Source organism: Chiloscyllium plagiosum, chromosome 4 (assembly GCF_004010195.1).
Source record: "Chiloscyllium plagiosum isolate BGI_BamShark_2017 chromosome 4, ASM401019v2, whole genome shotgun sequence".
In the NCBI taxonomy this organism is placed as follows: Eukaryota; Metazoa; Chordata; class Chondrichthyes; order Orectolobiformes; family Hemiscylliidae; genus Chiloscyllium; species Chiloscyllium plagiosum.
This window is the reverse complement of record NC_057713.1, coordinates 84944464-84966846: the sequence shown is the minus strand read 5'-3', so window position 1 is coordinate 84966846 and position 22383 is coordinate 84944464. Positions and strand designations below refer to the sequence as shown.

At 36.3% G+C, this 22383-nt stretch overlaps 1 protein-coding gene across 7 annotated transcripts in view; it reads right to left on the bottom strand.

Moving 5' to 3' along the window:
• The window catches only part of fam49bb (family with sequence similarity 49 member Bb), a 182060-nt gene that overhangs the window by 24941 nt on the left and 134736 nt on the right, over nucleotides 1-22383 (bottom strand). For 6 of the 7 annotated variants that reach the window (XM_043688537.1, XM_043688540.1, XM_043688539.1 and 3 more), the window contains exons 3-5: nucleotides 16884-16996; nucleotides 13291-13373; nucleotides 3244-3365 (exon numbers count right to left, since the gene is read on the bottom strand). In XM_043688537.1, coding sequence (XP_043544472.1) covers nucleotides 3244-3365; nucleotides 13291-13363 — 195 coding nt within the window. In that variant the 5' untranslated portion in view covers nucleotides 13364-13373; nucleotides 16884-16996. Of the gene's footprint in view, nucleotides 1-3243; nucleotides 3366-13290; nucleotides 13374-13936; nucleotides 14020-16883; nucleotides 16997-22383 lie in introns of all 7 variants that reach the window. The other variant, XM_043688536.1, reaches the window with a different exon arrangement.

Below are 22383 nucleotides of genomic sequence, written 5' to 3'. Positions count from 1 at the left end.
ATAAACAGTAGTAACGTGTTGACATTAAACATAGAGAGGTATATACCAACAATATTTTACACAAGTTCATGGGCATCACATCAATACACTTCAAATGTTCTCTTAATAAAGCATCTGCTGTGAAATTTTATTTTCCAGGTACATGAATGGGTTTCGTATTGTAAAGTTGGAGAACTAAGCTCCATTTAAATAATCACAAGTTCTTGTCTCAAACCTTTTGAAGAAAATCAATGGATCATGGTCCATTTAAATGAACATCAGCATTGTTGATGCTGATGTTCATTTAAAGATTATGTAGAACCAACAAGATTTGATATCTCTTGCTCCACTGTGGAATATTCTTGTTGATATACGTCCAATTTCTTTGAAAAATAACTGACAGACCATTTGATCCGCATTTTTATCTTACAGTAAAAAAACCACGTTGATGTCACTGGCATCTCAGCAAGTTTGAATAGCCTCTGCTAAATAGGTGCAGCTAAGATCCATGCAGCTTTGGTGCTTTGACACTCCTGCATCCATTCAAATTTCTGCCTTTTTTCAACAAGTCAGTTAAAAATGCAAAGGCAGTGCTGAGAATTGAAACAGTGTTGAGGTTTGGAACAAATTTGTGATCAAAAATTCATTCATGCCAATATATTGCAAAATTTCACATTTCATCCTGAGCATGGGAAAATCCAAAGCAGTACATATTTTCACCTCTCTAGGTGCTACTTGATTTTGTCCCAAAATATGACCCAAATAAGTTACCTTTACCTTGACAAATTCACTCTTAACCAGCTTTATAACCAAATTAGCTCTTTATTGCTGATCAATCGACATAGTTACTTAGTCCTTACTCTATTGATTGATCATTCAAATGTTGCTGGTTCATTTTTCATTCCAATGACATGATTTTGCATTGAAGGCATCCATATGGTTTTAGACAAGTCAATATTTCTTCATATTCCATCAGTGAATGGAATTTGCCAATAGCCGCTTAGCAAGGTGATTTTCATGTCAAATCATTTGTGTCAAATTTGTCCTTTAGAGTCCTTCAGTCCCAGAATAGAATACCAGTCCACTTCATTAACATATTGACTTTACAATGATAAATATAGAATCTTTTTGATCCATTTGGTGTTGACTCATGATAGGGGAGTTCCAGCAAATATAACACTTTCCAGAGCCATCTCTCCCTTCATAATACATTCCAAGAAAACATGTTCTTTCTATACTACTGCTACAGTTTTAAGTGCCAACTTGATTTTCTGATGCACTCTTTTCTGAAGATTCCTTAGACATTCCTACAATCAGTCTCACAACTAACTTTAACCAATTGGTGGTGATACATTCAGTGTTATTGCACTGGAAGCATATTAACTTCTTCACATCAAATTTGGTTCCAGCCTTTCTCCTTTACTATTTTGGTATCTTCCTCATCTCTAAAACTAAAAACTCTACATTCAGCAGATTTCTATTCCTCCAATTTCTGTTTCATATTTTATCTTGTAATTTGCTGAACTTAATGCCCCTTTTCTTCTGTTTTTCTTCCCACTCAAGTATTTTCATTTCTAACTGAAATTATGTAGCAAATTTCAGCTGCGACATACCAATTTCAGGTTTTCTTGCTTCAATCCAAATATTGGACAATCTCATCCTTATGGATCCTACTTTTACTTCTATGTTCAATTTACAGGGGACCCCTGATTTACAAACACCTGATATATGAACATTCATTCTTACAAATGAGATTCCATACAAGGCTGCATTTATATTAATTTTAAGAGATCCAACATATGAACGCTTCCTTGTCCTTGTGGTTGGCAATTTTATATTGTTCTGCACTGCATTCTGATTTGCATACAATTCAACTTCAACTGACTCAAGAATGGAACTTGCTCACAACCCAGGAACTGCCTGTATACATTAACTCTCTCAGTTCAGCTTTAAAAAATTATTTTAAATAATCCACAGCTGAAGCTTCCATTTCCAGAAAACCGTTAACAATATTCAAAGTGATCTTCAAATACTGTGCAATAAATTTCACTCCTAGCAGCTGCTTTATTTCCAGAACCATGACATATCCATGACTTTGAAATGAAAGATTCAGGTCCCTCTTAAATTCAGTGAATTCAAAGTCCCAGTAAGCCCTCATTTGCCATGATGTCAGCTAAAGATATTACTGGATATGTCAGATCATAGACTGAAATCTGGCTTGATCAATCATATTTCGTTTTCTTTTTAGATTTAACAAGGTGGATTTTCAATGGAAGCATACTCATGTAATGTTGTATATTTAGTTTTAACAACAAAACTGAAGTTTATTACACAAAAGAAATGAAGATAAAATTGAACAAACCAAATTGTTTACATATAAAATGTTCAAATACCTTGAAATACACTACAAAAGTATAATTACATTAAAATCCAAAAATACAGTACTCATACTGGTGAAAATTTCCTTCACCATCACCTCTTAATTTAAGAGCTTAATTGAACTGTGGCTCAGTTCCCAATTTTGAGAAACTTATTGCCTCTTCCTGGAGCCTTCATACAACTTAGCTTACTTCCTCAGCTTCAAATAACCTCTTCAGGGCTTTAATCAAATATTTCTGCTCTGAAACTTTTATTAAATGTCTTACACTGAGGTAATCTATTTACCTAATATCAGGAACAACAGTTTTATACATCCATTTCTAACAAAACCTTGCAGAACTTCTCAAATGGAAACCAAAAAGAAAATTATTTTTCTTTCCCCAAGTTACGGATATTGCCTCTAACCAAAAAGTGGAAAGAAAAATCAATCCCTGACCTTCCAACTGGACCCTAATGAAGAACTATTTACTTTGTTTCAGAGAATTTTACATGCAATGTAAACACTAACCCATTATCTATCAGGAACTTTTCTCACAAATGTGCTTTAAAAGAAACCATGTTTGCAGAAATATTATGTAAGTCATTAGTTAAGTACTTCAAACACATAGCAAGCCCATATGCTGCTAGTTCAAATTCAAAAATAAATATGAAAACATATATAAATCACATGTCTAATATCAATAATATGGAAATACCTGCCCTCTGGCTCAGCTTATTACCCAAATGGCCTTCTGAGAAGGGAAGCATTATCACCCATTCATAATTAGAACATTTTTCTCCACAGATTTGGTTTAATAGATCCTTTATGTTTCTCCACAAAAAATAATTGCTTTTATTCCATAATTCATTATTAAAAAAATAAATTTAAAATATTAAAAACTATACCTCTCTTATTTCATGTCCTGCTCCTCTGTACGACTGTAGATCATTCAGGATTCCTTCTGCATCCTTTAACACTACATTCACCTGATTAAATATTTCTCTTTCAGCTTCTGTGGGCTGTGCATCTGAACAGTAGTGCATAAATATTCAGTTCAAACAAAATCAACACAGTAATTCAATAAACAAAGCTAATTAAAGAACTATAGACAGGCATGCATAATTTGTTAATTTAGAAACTAAGGTCACATAAAAAAATTTTGCATTTCACTTTTGAGCTCTCGAAGTTTTTCTTTCTGAGCTGGAAGTTTGTTAAATTTCAAAACTAGCACTTTTTAAAAAAAACATTGCAAAATCTAGTCCTATCACCGCAAACATTTAGGGGTTTGATTTAGACATCAGATTTTATGGTATTTTAAAACCTTAATTCTAGCTTCAGCTTATCAAGAAATTATCCCACATTGTTCTCCATTTCATAAGTTTAACTTTAAATAAAAATTAGTGAGTTTTGAGAAGATTTGTAGCTCAGGTTGAGGCTCTAGATGTAGATTTGCTCACTGAACTGGAAGGTTTGCTTTCAGACGTTAAGCTAAACATATAAATAGAAAGCAGATCAGACCATTAGCGCTTCATCTGGAGGCTCACTGATGATGTTCAGATGATGACAAAATGTCTGAAAACGAAACTTCCAGCTCAGCGAGCAAACCTACATTTAATTAAGAATTACAGACATAGCATTGCATAAAATTGTCAGCAGAAAACAACAAGATAGAAAAGGTTAATTTACACCATTTTGAACTATATTTTTGTTTACAATCATAAAAACTTGTAATTATATAGAACATTTAACATAGAAAAGCACACACTGAACACACATGAACATGACACAAACAAAATTTGACACTGAGCAACAGAAGAGGATATTAAAGACATCAACCAAAATCACGGTCAAAAAGGTATATTTTAAGGAGTGCTTTAAAGGAGGAAAGCGAGGTGGAAAAGGCAGAAAGGTCTAGCAAACTGAAGGCTCAGGTGCCCATGGTGCAATGATTACAATCAGGGGTGCATAAAGTCCAGAACTGGAGTAATATTGATCCCAAAGGGTCGATGAACTGAAGTAACGCAGATAGGGACAGATTTGAAAACGGGGATAAAAATTTTAAAATTGCAGTGTTGCTTAACCAGGGGTCAATGTTTGTCAGCAAATAGCACTAGAATAATAAATTCTAGAGGTAACAACGATATAAATAAAAATATCAGCAATAGCCGAGTTAAGTCAGGCAGTGTTATGGTATTAAAATAGGTGATCTTACTGATGGAGTAGATATTTGGTTGAAAGTTTACCTTGAGGTCAAATTCCAAACAAATTTTGCAGTCTGATTTAGATTCAGTTGCCAGGAATACTAATGAACTCAATGCCTCGGAACAGCTTTTCTCACAAGAATCTAAGACAATGACTTCAATCTTCCTCATTTTCTTTGGAGGAAATTTGTAGTGATCACTTACTGAATCTCAGTGAATATATCAAAAGGAGGATGGCGATGAGGTAAAGATGATTGTCTTCAATGTACTTGTGAAAATGGTGACACTGTTTTCAGGTGATGGGTGATGATACTGCATGGCAACACATGGAAATATACGAGGGAACCAAGGATAAATCCTTGGGGGACCATTTGCGTTCATAGTGCGTGAGTGAAAAGGACACCCAGGTGGTTCTCCAGCTACAACTGAACAAATAAGAATGTAACCGAGTGAGTAGGGGGCGATGTAGCTGGCTGACGGTGGAGATGATGGAGGAGAGTAGTGTGATTAACTATGTCAAAGGCTGCAAATAGGTCAAGACGTGCAAGGAGTAATTGTTTCAAAACGTCACACTGGATGTCATTTGTCACAAGAGCTGTTTTAGTATTGTGGCACGTAATTGATTGGATTTAAATATGGACACCGAGGTAAGATGAGCAGAGATTTGGAAGGCAACAGCATATTCAAAGACTTCGTAGCAGAAGGAAAATTTGGATACAGGGATGTAATTTGCAAGGCAGAGAGAAGCACATGTTTATATTAGTTTGAGAAGCGAGATAATGACAGGTTTGAAGAAGAGAGAGAACTGTCACCAGAATGAACTAATATGGGAGCCAGTAAGGAAAAGTTAAGTTGTCAGTGTTTTAACGGGATCTGTGCCTCATAGACAATAAACCACAGCATAAATTACAGGATTACTTAAAGCAAAATAAATTTAGTCAGCAAACATAACAAAAGCTATCTTTATCTTCCTCAACATGTGTGCAAGCATGTTCAATTTGATCCAAGGTAAATGAATATGGAAATATCTTTGTGTCAGCAAAGTTTGCAAAAGGGCAGTTTGTGTAACAGATTCACATTGGATTTTTTAGCCTTCAAGGCGTATTTAAATTCAGTTCAAATAGATACAGAGACTCAGATGAAATATACTTGGGCAGCCTCTATCTAACTTCTCAAGATGGAACACAAATCTACTCTTAATACAATAAGATGAGCAGCTTCATTCACAAAGGAAAGCCTGAGTGTGAAAATGGAACAGAAGGATAAGGTTTTGAGACAAAATCGCCTTTGTAAACAGGGAAGACAGATGTGCTTAATCAAAGTTGGAAGAATCTGATACCAGCAATGATTGCACCATCAGGAAGTGTTCTGTTTCCAAGCTCTGAATTCACACACAAAAATTAAGGCTCAGAAACAGTGGGCTAGAATTTCTACCCTCTGTGCTGAGCAAATCCACATCAGCAGCCCAAACCGGAGGTATGGGAGCCTGTAAATTTGCAGTTACCAGGCCATTCATGATAAACACCAGTTTTCCCAGGACACAGAAGGATTGCAAGTCATGATCCAATGCTCACAAGAAGCCACACTGGGATCACTATTTAAAGTCTGTTGCAAATGGAAAATTTCCATGTCACTGGTATTTTCATCAAGATGGGTCGGTTCCTAATAGCATTGCGAACCATGCCAGGGAAATCAATTCACAAATCTTACCTTGCCTGCTAAAAAGTGGGAAGTCTATTTGTGGATAAACTGCTGTTATACATTTAACAGTATTAAGACCCCGATTTAACTTTAAGCTTTACATCTTTTTAAAAACTGGATAGATGCCAGGGAAAGGAGATGGGATGAGGATCAGGGAACTGTACAACTGCGTGAAGAACTGAATAGATGTTGTAGCAGACAGGTGCATGCTTTCTAACCTGCTAGCCTTGCCATTTGCCTCCCAATGTGTTTACCTCCGCCCTGCTTCTGGAGGTGGTAGTCACAACTGCAGTTTGCCCAATTCTGGAAACTGAAAATTCCATGGGAACAGGCTGATTTCCAGAAGTCAGGAATATAATGTCAGGAAGTGGCAGGACTTACACTTTCCTATTAGAAGTGGAGAATCTGACCTATATTTCAAAATTTCCATAGTTTTTAATCTATTAGATACTACTTTACTTGAAGAAACAATGATTCAAACAGCTGCTGAACAAAGCTATAGTGGTAATTTAAGGACAAGGAGCAAAGCAAAGTTGAAAGTAGCTTCTGTCAGACACTTTTAGGAATACTAGGAAATTGCTGCATTTCATTTCCTTATTAATTACTGAGAACTAACTTAAAAACAATGATTGGTTGCATGTACATTAATTTTGTTATCCCACTTTGGTATTATCTGTGATATACCCTAGGTAAAAGAAGTTGAAAGTTGAGGAATTATATTTTAGTCATTTATTGACCAATAGACAAAAGCCAAACATCTAGAAAACTGAAACCAGACAACTCGCTATGTGGAACAAAGACACAAACAGAAGGATTGAGAGAAACAATAGTGTCTTGAATCCAAGACAAGAAGCATGGCACTTAAGTTCACAATGCCCTGTTTGGCAATGGGAGCTGAGATCTTGAAAGTTTGACATGGGCTGAGAGTTAGATAGAGGCTGCCCAAGTATATTTCATCTGAGAGAGGTGCCTTAAAATGATCAAGTGATAACAAAGGAATGATGGGTTAAAGCAGGATCCAAATATTTTGCTGTAAAGGTATAAGAAGGGACTCCACCAACACAATGATTTGTAGATGTTTTACATATTGCACTGACAAATGTAACCATATCTGGGTCACACCAGCAAGAATTTATATGGCAATTGTGTGTCTATCTCGAGTGTAATTGTAATGTTGTTGCACTTTGATATTACTGCTCAGACATTAGTTTCTGTCAAGTTTTATTTATACTGAATAGAATTTAACCACTGTCACCAATAAGGGCTATTGCTTCAAAAAGGGGATAAACAATTAATTGATAGCCTGAATTCCAAGGCAGGTAGGGAAGGTACTACATTTGAGGAAAATAAAGTATCACTACATGCATAGAAGCATTTATTGCAAAAGCATTCTATTTTCCATTTTCATTAAGACCTAACAAGCTCCAAGGTCAAAACATAAAATGCTCACACTAACCACAAAGTCCAGTAGTTAACTTGCTAATTAGGTTCAAAAAGTTTATTATTCTTAACAAAAGTCTTAATTAACAAAAAAGGCCGGTTTAAAAAAAGTTGCTTATATACAAACCTTGTTTTATAATTGCATCAGTTGCAGTATTTACATCTAATAACATTCAGTAATTTTTATGTAACTTTAAAATTAAAACAAAGAGAAATGTTTTAAATCGGAAGAAACGTTTGATTTTTTAAAAAATTCATTCCTCCCAAAATTTGATGCTTTTTTTTGTTTCCTGTAGCACTAGATGGTCCAGTAGGAATGCTACAGGGTTCACATCACTTGAGCTGCCAAACTACAAAATTGTTTTGCACTGAGCAAGTTTCTTTTTCTTTCTGGGGGAGGTAGAAAGGAAAATTAAACATTTGTTGCCTCATTTTAAAGTAGAAAGACAGTTGACTAATGCAATGCAAATGTTTTGCCACAAGAATTTCTGCATTGTCAATGGAACGGACCATTTTAGGAGTTAGAAAAGTGCACACACCTGAAGACCTGTAACCTGCAAGGCTATGGGCCAGGTGCTTGAAAGTTGGATTATAACGGATGTTAGTTTAGTCAGTGCAGACACAATGGGCTGAATTGCCTCAATTCCATTAACTGTATGTGGTTTCTTTGATTTTTGGAGGTGGTTTTGTTTTATCCTGATTCCCAGCCTACAATACAATTGCAAATTTATTCAAACTCTGAGCAATTCTTCAGCATAGGAGGATCACAAACAAATGGGTCCTATTTTGTAGAATCTTTCCAGTAGACAGAAGATTGAGTAATTGATTAGCTCCAGGAGGATTGTTTGTTTATAGCATGTACGTAAAATGTCCCCTCATGACAACTCTGTTAGTAAGTAAAATTCCTACTAGCCTTCTCCTGTATTTCTGTATCCTAAATCTCTAGGACCTATACCATAGCAGTTCATTTTCTACAAATTCACAATGGATAATCGTTTTAGACTTTTCACATTTTTTCCCAACAATCCCAAATAATCAGCTTTTGGGAATCAAGATTCAGCAATTTGCTTCTATTAGTGTCATAGAGTCATAGAGATGTACAGCATGGAAACAGACCCTTCGGTCCAACCCATCCATGCCAACCAGATATCCCAACGCAATCTAGTCCCACCTGCCAGCGCCCGGCCCATATCCCTCCAAACCCTTCCTATTCATATACCCAGCCAAATGCTTTTTAAATGTTGCAATTGTACAAGCCTCCACCACTTCCTCTGGCAGCTCATTCCATACACGTACCACCCTCTGCGTGAAAAAGTTACCCCTTAGGTCTCTTTTATATCTTTCCCCTCTCACCCTAAACCTATCCCCTCTAGTTCTACACTCCCTGACCCCAGGGAAAAGACTTTGTCTATTTATCCTATCCATGCCCTTCATAATTTTGTAAACCTCTATAAGGTCACCCCTCAGCCTCCGACGCTCCTATTGTGATAAATCTGCCGATTTTAGCTAGTAAATATTGTGAGACAAAACTATATCAATTATCTTATTGTCTAGGTTTCCATGTTCCTACCAATCTAGCTGAAGTAAAATAACCAGTACGTCTAAAATTAAACCTGCTGTTTATTTCAATACCATCACTTTTCCTCTTACAAACTGTTTAAAAAAAACTTTTCACAATATAAAATTAAGTTCTTAAAATATGTTTCTAAACAAATGAAGGTGTTGTGGGACTGAGTGAACTTAATGAGTTATTAATTGTAAATAGTTTTGAATTAAATTTGGCAAGGTATGAAAACAAACCTCTTAGATACTACCTACAAAATCACACTTACTTTCAAGAATTCTACTGGACCATTAGTAGCCAATATCAACTTAACTAACAATTTATCAAAGCGAATTATTTTTTCTCCTTCAGAGAGAATCTATATTATCACTGACAGTGCTACAAAACAAATATCCTTGAGGTTTTCCAATCACTTATGTAAAACCACCTCCAAAATCAACAGTTATTAGAGATCAATAATGTATTCTGAACAAATGTAGAAAACAAAATGAATTAAGGATCAGTATAAATCCACAGTTAATGAGAGATGCAAGGACATTCACATTTAATTGAAAAAAGGTTGCAGACGGAAAAGAACACAAGTAACATGAATGACAAAACATGGACACTCAAAGGCTGTTGGTCAAGATTAGAAACAAGTAGCCTAGCAATTTGGGGAAAACGTTAGCTTCACTGGAACAGTAGGCTTCATGTTTTTCAGTGCTCTGAAAACGTATGCTAAAATGTTTTGGCTTTGTGAACACAAAGTACACATGCATAATTAACAGTCTTGGGCGTTAGCTGAAAATGTCTGATCTAAAATACTGCAGAAGACTGTAGAATAGATGCACACAGAACACTGTATAGCAGTAAATATTGACCCATATAATTTTGACAAAAACAGAGCAACCATGTAAACTGTTTGGATTTATTGCATAAAGTGTAGATATGAATGGATTTGGATTGTTGCAAGCCAGAACAAACATTGCAAAAAGCATCTAAAACATACATTTAGCATGCAAAAGGTCTATAAGCACTTGCAACTGCAATAACACAGTGAAGCTTCAAAATGCAAAGTAACCAGAACTCTTCATTTCCATTGAACAAGGGCATAAAGGTCAGATTAATGGATGTCACCTAATCTTCCTTATACACTGGTAGACATGGAATAACTTATTTAAACAAAGTAAATTTTAATAGATTAATAAGTCAGTCCTCTAAATTGAGCAACAAATAGCAAAGCAAACAAAAAAAGTTGAAAGCATTTGTTTACACATACCGAAAGCAAATGTATACCCACATACGTACACATTACAAATGTGTACATATGTTTTATATAATGCATCTTAGGGATGAGATTAATCTCCAAAACTGCAATTTCAAGTAGTTCTTAATCTTACATCAACTACATTTTACTACTTTTGATATATAGATAGAATTGATTACTCATTATAAGGCCAGAATTTTAAATAAGTATTAATGGGAATAAACAAATAAAATTAGTTTTCAAATCAGTTCATATACAAGTAATAATTTTGTCTCCCAGAGCTGTATTTCATCTCTTACATGCATCAAGTTAACGTTTTAAAGCGGTCCAGGTAAATCTCAAATTGATAGCACCATCAACATCACATAAACTAAGAAGTCAGTTGCTGTTTAACCTGCCAATAACAGTAAAGCGCTTCATCGTTCGGTATACGAGCTGACAGTCTTTCCATAGTAGCAGTGCTTTAAGACAAGCAAGAGCAAGCACTTCCCTGCATCTTGGTGAAGCAATTTGGACACTGCCCTGGCAGTATTATCTGCACATTCTCTGGCCAAAGGCATCCAGAGCAGCCTGTCCACAGAAGACATCACTGCAATTTTCAAAATGCAGGCTTGTATGAAACTTCTCCAGCCACTATGGGCTATCTGAAGTGTACAGACTTTAGAAACATTAGTTAAGAATTGTATTTATGAACAATTAGACACTGATTATTTCCATTATGACCATATAATCTGCCCTATAGGATAGTGGAGTGGATTTCACAGTGCTTCAATGCCTCTATCTGAAGTTTTTATGTAATATAAAAGCAACATTTAAATTTTACTTGTCATCATCAAGATGGTCAGGGAAGGAGGAAGAGACCAATGATAACACAGAAGAGATAAACCTGACTAGGTTTATAATAGCCACATTATAAACTTTATATTATGGCAGGTGCCCTTATAACATATTCAGTTAGAGACTGTTCCTCAGTTAACATCAGCTGCATGTCTCAATGGAAATTAATTGCAAATATGATTCTGAGGGAAGGAGATGGAAAGAAGTGAATGAAGTGTCACTAATTCTTCTGGATTTCCATGCAATGCACTAAGTAGCTAGTGAAGCAATATAAGTTCCTCTGACAAATAATGCTAGGTAGGTGTTGACGAGAGGAACAAACCAGAGAACATGAATTTCTTTTTGTTTTAGGTGGGAAGAGTAAAAGCACAGCTCAATATAATGCCAATTAGTACACAATTATTTTCATAACTTTTAAGCACAGATAAACTTAATTTTCTTTCATCCCAATCCTAAACACAGCAACAAATAAAGATGATATATACAAATCCAAAGGCATGCAATATTTTGGTCACAGTTCACCAGGTTACTGTATAACCTTTAGAAAATCACAGAGGCTAAAATAAAATGAAGCACAAGCACCATGTAGTGAAAGATTTGGGTAATAGTGTCCCATGTTGGTCTTTTGCAAATTACTATTTTTCATCACTAATTAAAGAGCAAAATTGTACATCATTTTAGTTGATGCTTAAAAACAAACTTCACCTACACACGTACTGGATGTTAAAATCTTACAAAAAGATGTTATTCCAGTGCTTCAGTTATTATATATGTTCTGGAAAATAACCCCAAAATAACCCTCGCCACAAATTTTTTATTTGGCCACATGCATAAACTGTAGGGACAGATTTACATACCAGCTAAATTGACAATCTAGACTTTAAGGTGTTTAAGTACACCTACAACATTAAACTTGATTGCCCAGTATGAGCATTGGCACTGAATGTTTTTTACGTAACTTCAGCTCTTAGCACAGGTAGTTTTTATAGAAGCTGCTCATTGACAGATTTGGGAACGTGGAAGAATTGTTGAGTGAAGTCAAAGTGCACTTAGAACTAACTGTATAAAGTGTGCTACATGGTGCTTGTACTGAAGTGATGCACTGCAATAGATTTAATAGCGATAATCCAGCATAGCTGCAAACAGCATGCAGATGTAGTCACAAATTTACATTCTATGCTCAGAATTCATATTCAGAAACAGCAGTATCCAGCAGGAGAAGGAGGTTCGAAGTTCCAAAACTACTTTTTAAATTGTTATATTTCATAGGTATGTACAACATGCTTTGTACATTTCTGCAAGCCAAGCAACTGCAGTAATAAAAAATGGCAGCCGAACATATTCAAATCGAAATGAACAGATAAGACTGACTGGGTAATATGTTAAAAATATTCCTAAATACCCCAAAAACAATTCCCAATTCCCACATGGACACTGAACATATATAGGAGAACATACAAAAGATTTCCACATTCCTTCACGAAGCAGAAATCTAGCATTTAACTGTCTACAAAATACCCAAATATTGAAAGTGCTTCACAATACTAGTGCCAAATAATAAATTTAACACATTAAATATTTTAAAAAGTTAAGTAAAATAAATGTAAACAACAAATCTTCAAGGAATAAAATACTTCCAGATATAATACATTGGTGGAATGGAATGTTAACTGTGTACAGATGCATACAGAACAAAACTTCTTTAAAACTGAAAAAAACATTTTACCATTCTATATTTACCAGTCAGTCACATCTAAGTTCACACCTATTTTCCAATGTATTTCAGTATTCACCAGAATTTAGTGATTAAGTCAGATTAGAAATAAAAAATGAAAAACAGTGCTGAACATTCCAGCTTTACCATGCAAAGCAATTTAAAACATGAAACAAACATAAGTGCAATGTAAAAAGGATGCAGTCTACTGCAGGCAGAAAAGGAATATAAAATGAAGAGCATTCTCACTTTCAAAGTCAAGGAAAAAATTTGGCCCCTGCTCAAGATCTGTGCATGTCAAAACTTTAAGAAGATTCCCCATGTTAAGGTACCTGCCAAGACAAGAAGGAAGAAAAAAGTTTTTTTTTCCCCTTAAATGTAGAATAGCCAAAAGTGAGGAGTAACTCAAAAAAAACTTTTAAAAGACAAGGCATGTGATAGAAATTCACTATTAGCTCATATGACTTCTATCATCTACAGGTAAAGCATTTTACCAGCTGTGCCAACTGCTTAAACTAGAAATGCTGCGTGGTTTTCTTGGTTACACTGTAAGCAGCGACATGTGCCAGATGTCACTAACGTTTATCCCCATCCCCAGAGACAGAGGTGCTGAAGTAGATAAAGCTGCTTGCAGGCATAACGGCCATCTTGACAAAAAGGACCTGAGAATCAGTGAATGAAAATTAAAAAGCTTTTTAAAATAAATTTTTTAAAAAGGTATTAAACAGACAATTAAATTATGGGATGAACTTTGCAGCCACAATGGAGAGGTCATGCAACCATTGTTAAGTGATAGCATCCTGCTGTTGCGTGCATTTCTAATACCTGTACTGGCCTTCACTCTGGTGAAACAGAACAAATTTTGTGTACACCAGCTGTGAAGGATCAAACTTACTTTCAAAATCCAAGAAAAAATGTGAAGCATTGTGGTCTATGTCCCTGGTTAGCACCTTAATCAGATTACCCATGTCAGCAAACCTAAAAATAAAATGGTAAATCATTTAGTTCCAACAATTTCCAATAGGGTTCTGGGTTGCAAACGCTGGCCTCTTTGGGGTTCCACCCATTGCATGTGGTTTGGCAGAGATGTTCTGTAGTTGAGGTACAGTTCCGAGAAACAAAGTCTCAGTTTAATCTCTATTCTTGGTAAAATATTGCTGTTGAGCATCACTGGAGAGATGAAAAGCATGTTTTTCTGAAGCTCCATTAAACAAATTACTGATATAGAATTGACTTTAGCTATTATACAACTGCATAGCACAGGTTTACTAACCAGATTCAAGGAAAAGGGTTTTAACAGTTTCACATCAAACAGAATGCAGCTGTTGCTGAAATGTAACTTCTACCATAGCAGTTCAGAGGAATTTTCTCCAATCAAATTCAGGATTGTTTACTGGTCGCATTTTTAAATGATGAATCGGTTGACAGTATTTTAACTAAATTAAGTTTTAAAAACACACAAATGTGTAACATTATCCAAATGGTCTTCCAACTTAATGTTAGGGTCCTCTTGTGGCGCAGTGGTAGTATACCAGCCCCTGAATCAAGAGACCCAGGTTCAAGTACCACTTGCTCCAGAGGTGTGTAATAATATCACTAAATGGATTGATTAGGAAAATAGTCCAACATAATGGTCCAGAGAGTTAACATGCACACTTTCATGCTATTTGCCACTTGGCAATTTCTCAATGGCAACACTTTAGCTCACCCACAAAGAGAAGGATTAAATGCACAAACCTGAAAACATTAAACTATTCTTGAAAGTCTTTGATATTTTGTTTTTAAAAAAAGCAGTTTTGGCGAAGGTTGAAGAAGTGATCACCTTCTTTTAGTTTAAGAATTACTTTTCCATTTCAGGAATGACAAAACATGCTTCAAAAAAAAAGTCAACTACATATATCCAAATTAAATTATTCTGTGAAAATGTGCAGCATTTAAAATGTGAAAGTTAATTTATACTAAAGATGCATTTTAATGTAGTCAATGCTGAAAATAGAAATACAACCATAATACAAAAATATATTGAACAAATATCAATAAGAACACATTCCCGAAGCTAATTTCCAATTTAAATAATAAATCAGTATGTTCCCATACCACTCTAACATTGAAGTATCATGATAGTCAGGACTTTGGATAGTCCATGTCCCACACAAAAAAAAACTGCTCAGGAGGGTTTAAGTTGTTTACATTTATACAGTTGGTGTTTTAAACATCTTAAATAAATCATCCGCATAGTTTACAAATTCTGGCGCATAAAACAAATCAGAATTTTAAATGCTTAAACATTAGAAAACATACCAGGAATTTTGTATTCCCCTCTTTCTTCCCCTACACCCTTTGCCCCACTTTTGTTCTTTCAAGGATAAAATTCACTCTGGAATACAATCCCACAAACACCAAGTGTTATAAGCCTTCATTCATACTTCAGTCAAATCATGAATGTTGACTTTTATCCCTTATTAGGCCAATGACACTGAAACTAACTGTGGTTCCTAATAATGCTAAGTTGCAATTACCAATTAAGGCCTGTACCTGGAGCAGTTCTTATCCATGTCATGTGATACCAACCTGCGCTTGCATTTAAGATTTTTTTTTAAATATCCAATTTAATTTTGATAATTCCCCTAATATCCCATCATTATTTAAGAATAATGCATATAAATTGCATATTTCAAAGCACATGAATTTGAAAATAATGCCTAGTTGCCTTTTAAATGACATCATGTACACATGGGCTCTGGCTGCACAAATAACAAACAACTGACTTTAAAATAGTCTTAGCATGCATTTTTAAACCTTCACACTGATTTAAAATTAACCTAGTGGCAAAAAAAATCTACAAGAAGAACTGTTAAGTTGGACACAAAATACATAGTGAAGATTCAAGAGCATTGGTATTTGGTTACAAGCTCCTGAATATACACCTTCCCATGAGTAGTTATCGATTACCATGTGGAATGATGATTATCCATGTTAAAGGCATTTTTCATTGAGACAGTTCAGAGAAGGTTCACTAAGATGATCCTTGGTATGAAGGGATTGTCTTACAGACAAAGGTTGAACAATGTTGCTGCTAAACAGGACATTAGTAAGGCCACTTTTGGAATAACATTATCTAGAATTACTGATGGCACATACTCGCAACTCCATAAGCAGCGTAGCTTACCATAAAGGTAAGACTACATTGTCAAATTCCTCCTGACTACAGCATGCACTAATTATCATAATGAATAGCTGTTAGTTGAAGATACAAAGCTTCCATAACATCAATAAAGTGTAGATCCTCATAACTCATTTCAAATAAACTTTTCATATCTACAGAAAGAACTACAATGGGTTATTCCAACAGGCCAGCTATCTTTAAGTAATCTTATTAAAAACACCAAATGCAATGCCATGCAATGAATTAACTGCAACCAACTGCACAATTCAAATCTTCCCAACAAATAAAGAGGCATATCTAATATGAAGAAAGAAAACAAGAATTCAAAGTGTCCCAAAGAAAAGCAAGGCAGGGCATTGGGGGTGGTGATGGTGATGGAGAGTACAGCTGTATAACATACCCTGCATTCATGCAGCAGGACTGTTGACAGTACAATGATTATAAATTGTTGTGATATTTAGTCTAAGTTTGGCAACCAAATTTAGGCAAGCAGTGCAAAGTGATTCAAGACAATAGCCTCATGATACTCATGTTCCACAGTTTGTGACATAATTGCAAATCAAATTAATAGAAAAATACTTCAGCAATTAAACTTCATAAGAGTACTTCCAAAACACCTGAATAGCACAACAGATAGCTTATATACTAGTAACTCAATATTTCATAATTTTCTTACCAAGAGGGAAGAGTACAGTTATGAGTGGGTTGCAAATAATGTCAACTGCATCCAGTCACAACTTGCCTACTTCAGCAAGGTACCAGAACGCTGCCCCAAGTATGAACTGCCATCTAAGATAATGAGGAAGAGAAACATTAGAAAAACTGGGGGAATAGAAAGAATATTTTCACAGATAATGTCAATATATGTAACCCAATATGATTAACCCTTCCATCTTGAAGTTGTTTAAAGAGCTAACAGTTTCTTTTTGTTCAATTCTATGGTGTGGAGGTGCCGGTGTTGGTCTGCCGTGAACAGAGTTAAAAACCACACAATACCAGGTTATACTCAAATCTGTTGGACTATAACCTGGTGTTGTATGATTTTTAACTTTATTCAATTCTAGTTCTTTCATTTTCCTTCTATGCTGAAGGGTGAGATTCATATTGAGGTATGTTGCCAATCGGTCTCAATCACCATGAAAAATTTATCTGGTGCCATTTTACTGGTCTTCATAGTAACACACTGTCGACAATTTGACTCCAGGACGAATCAGTCAAGCAAGACACAAGACTTTAAGTCAAAAATCCAAACTTATAGTCACATAAAATTTTAGGACTGGAAACAATGGATGATTTTCTTTCCTCTCCTCAGCTGTATGGAACAAAGTCAATCCTGCACAGAACAAGGAACTTTGCTAACCCAGATAACTCCACTTACTCACTGATTCATGAGGAAAACTCATTGTATTTCTGTGCTGTATACAATAAGTATACAGTGAGGATTGTGCTTGCATGGAAACATCCACATGTCCAACATGAGTACTTAACTCTTTTACAACTACTAGCTTCACCAAAATACTACCTTGTACAGCATAATGCAGACCCACCCAATAGATGTTCTTAAAAAGAGTTCCATACGTATGTAATAAGATTACAATAATATTCATATGTAAAAATATCAGTCATTATTGTCATTGCATATCGATGATAAATGCAATCTAATGTTTAAATATCAAAATTGCGCATCAAAGTTTTGAGAGCACTGGAAAAATATGATTAGAAAGCGGCCTATTATAAATGGGTTACATTGTCGAGTGCATTCACATGTCAATTTGTACACAAGTTGGAACACCATACCAATATAAAATAGCCATTTGTAAAATGAGGAAACATTTGCATGTCAGATTTTTAAACTTAATGTTAATACACCGCTGGATAGTATCTCGTTTGTATGTCAGATGTTCGTACATCGGTTACTGCCTATATTCACATTACTCAGATACTACTAGCAAGATTACCATTGCAAAACAACATCATCTGTACTAATTTCTAAGATTGGATTTTTACTAATTTATAAATGAGTTCCTAGGAAAGACCAGTGATAGAACAGGTCAAAAGGAGGCCAGAGTCATGGCTGTGCAATGGGATCAGCCCCAGTAATCTCACCTGTGGATGTGTGATGATGCGACGAATTGAGAGATAGCTGCAATAAGCAATAATGTGTCATACATATATGCAGCCAAGTAAAAGAGAAGCAGACAGAAAAAGAATAGTAGCCAAATAATGCCATATCTGTTTGACCATTTGGCTAGATTTCTGTTCATACTTGCCTGAACTCACATTTGTTGAATTTGCGACGGATTCGCTCAACATTCTTACATCATTCCAATATTAGCTCACTCCTTAATGTGTTCTTCTATCATGTTAGGAAGATATTGACAATTTGATCCAGGCAAATACTTCACTATGCCATTGGATTCACAAACCATAATTTTTTCTTCAGCCACAACGTTGTACAAAGCCTCTCCAACCTTCAAGTCATTTAATATTTTGACCTTGATTGCAAATGTTGTACCTATTCTGCTTCTTAAACTGTTGGTGTGTTTCCTCCTTTGACTCCTCCTAGCTCTGCTGCCATGAATTTTACACCCCCTGCCCAATGATGTTCATCACATCCGATTCCAGCTCCAGTTTACCACACATCATTTCTGAAACAATTCGCCGCTCAGCAAATATCTGCCAAAAGATTCTGTGGCGTACTCTGTCGTGCACACAGTCATTCTGAAGTTGCCCCTGCTTGGTTAAGGACATTTCCAGAAAATGTCAGAAAAGCAAAAGGAGGTACTACAATTCCCCAACAGGGACCTGAAGGCCCAGTCAAGGGGGTGGTGCAGGAGTGAATCCTTCTAGAGTAATGGCAGAGCAGGCTATGCCACAACACCCTGGCAGCATGGTCAGAATCTAGCTGCAGAACCAGGGAGTACAAAAAGGCATACTGAGAGAGGAAGAAACTTTTTAAAAAACACATATTCAGAACAGTTTGGTGGCACAGTTGACAATGCCCTGTATGTTATCTGACACATCTTTTTAATAAATATCATCCTTGCATCTGGTTGCTTGTATGTCTGAGTAGCCCCAAATGTACCTACTCCAGCAGGCAGCAAAACAACATGGCTACACAGGATGTACCATGAATTAACGTCTGTGGCAAGAGCTTGTTGCAGCATCTGGAGGCAGGAGGAACAAAGCGCATTGAGGTCCTGCTGACATCTTTATCCTTCCCTGCTCTGTGCCCAAAAGTGTTGTTGCAGAGGAGTTGGTCAACGATGTTGTAAGGAAGTGCACAGCAACTGAGGAGCAAGGCATTAGGATGACTTGGGATTAGGGACCCTGCAGGCCCACTTCCTGTACAGTGTTTGTGTAATACTCCTCCCTTTAAAAGCTCTCACATTGGTGGGTTTTGTAGCTCCTTCCCTGACAAGTTGAGGCACTTAAGCTTGCCTACTCCTGGGATCATTGTTGTTTTCTTGCCATAGTTCACTGATATACCAGAGAAACCTTCAATTCCTGCCATAATCTCCACTTCATACCTATTCAACCCGTATTTCTGACAACTGAGGTTTAACAATCCTGTTCATAACCTTGGTGTCATCTGTTGCCAAGACTGTCTATTTTCATAACTTTACTCAACTCCACCTTTTCCTCCATTCACTGCTGCAGACGATTTTCTAACTAGTCCTCGCCAGTATCCGATATACTAGGCTCCCCAAACTTGGTCACCCAGGACACTACTGCCCATGTCCTTATGCATATTAAGCTCCTTTCAATTATCGCCCCTGTATTTGCTAATCTACATTGTTTTCTGGTCTAACTCTAATCTTGCAATTCTAATCCATGTTTTCAAACCCCTCCATGGCCTCTAACTTCTCCATATCTTTAGTCTCCATGAGCCTATTAATGGACTCCACTAATTTGGTCTTATTGAGCATCCTGATATTCTCATCATTGTTAATGACTCTGCCTTTAGCTGCCTGGGCCCTAAACTCTGGAATTCTCTCTCTTATTCCTCCCACCTTTCTACAAACCTCTGGTTCTTTCTACATGCAAATCAAAACTTTTCACTATATCTAGGTACATGTGACAATAATAAGTCAAATTCTTTGAGATGCTCCTTAAAATCTACTACTTTGTCTAAGCTTTTGGCCATCTGACCCAATATTTCTCTGCAAATTGTAGTGTCAAATTTTGCTTGAATTTTCAAAATGTACTTGTTCATCACATTTTCAAGTCTTTCTTTTTTCAGAACCTCAACATTATGTACTATTTAATTCTCTCCTATAGAGCGCAGGCTTTTAAACCTCTAGCTTGGATACCACCTAATTTTCCTTGTTACTTCACTCACATTTTTGCAACCTTGGTGCCTTCTACAAGCAATATCTCCACGCTAGATTTTCTCAAAAAAAAGTCATGTAATTAGGTAAATTTGCAACTAATTCTCTCAATGTTCTTACATCATTCCAATATTAGCTCACTTTTTAATGTGTTCTTCATGCATGTTAGGAAGATATTGACAATTAGGTAAATTTTCCCCATGCATAATGGTGAAATTTGCTTTGCCTATTATTGTAGATCTTGATTATCCACTTGGGCATGAGCGCCAACCACAAAAATCATCAGCACTGTTCATAATTGCTAGCAATCCAGCAGAGAAACTTTGTTTGAATTTGAATAAAATTGAAATAAATCATGGAACACTGGTGCTTTGCAGCATTTATCAACAACACAGCCTGGCTTTGCTAAACTCTGGTCAGTATTATTCAGGGCAGTAATTATATCAAAAATATGTTTTAAATATACCTAGAACTGTTAGAAATAAACATACAACAAAATATTTAAACAGTATTTTGGTACGAATGTTAAAAATAATTAGACTGAACACAAGTCAGGAAACTGAGATTTAGCGCCACCCTGTGACAATGTATGAAAAAACACAAACATTGGTTCGAATTATAAAAGAGTAAATGTTTTTATCCTACTTTTTTAATTAATCTGTTCAGAAATGTTACTACACCTCCAGAGTTACTGGGACTTTAATCTGGGCGCCCTGGTCCAGGGGTAGGGACAATACCACTATGCTAAAGAGAATATATGACTGACTTGGCTAGGTTCATATAAAATTGCACCACTCCTATGCACTCATCTATAGTACTCCATATAACATGCATTAGCAAGGCAACCTCCAAGAAAATTAAATTACATCAACATTTCAGATATTAGAAATAGCATTATCAAAACATTGAAACTTTATTTAAAAGCAATGTGCTCCATGAATATTAACCTTGAAACATCAGAATAATTGCAAATTGTACAACCAGAAAATCAATATATTGCCCAAAAGTAAGTTCCAATAGTACAAAACTTAAATGTCTAATACAAGTTATGAGGCAAATAAAATTCTAAAGTGAGATTTAAGAGTGGGTACTAGATACTGCACTGACAGTCACACCAAAAACATGTACGAATATTTGAGACTGATTCCTCATTGGTTTTCACGAGCCCACTCAGCAACCCGCTCACTTATACACCAATCCGCCCACACCCACTCACTCTCACACACCAATCCACCCACATCCACTCACCCCCACCAATACGTTCACACCCTCCAACTCAAACCCACCAATCTGCTCACACTTGCTCACTCACCCCCACCAATCTGCTCACACCCACTCACTCACCCCCACCAATCTGCTCACTTACACCCACTCACTCCCACCAATCTGCTGACATCTGCTCACTCGAACCCGCCAATCCGCTCACGTCTGCTACTCAAACCCACCAATCCGCTCACATCCACTCTCACACACACTGACCCACTCACTTACTCACACACATTATCCCACCCACACTCACTTGCTCACGCTCAGCAATCCACCCACACCTGCTCACGCTCACACATATCAATCAACTCATACCAATCCGCCCACACCCACTCACAAACATCAACCTGCTCCTACTCGCTCAACTAACTCACACGAATCCACCCATGACCTGCTCACTCACTCACACCATCCGCCCACACCTCCTTGCTCATTCACACACCAATCCGCTCACATCTGCTTGTTCACACAAGCCATTCCTACATCGGCTCACTTACTCTCACATACCATCCCGTCCACACCTGCTCTCTCACATATACCATCCCATCCATTTCTGCTCTCTCACATACCGTACTATCC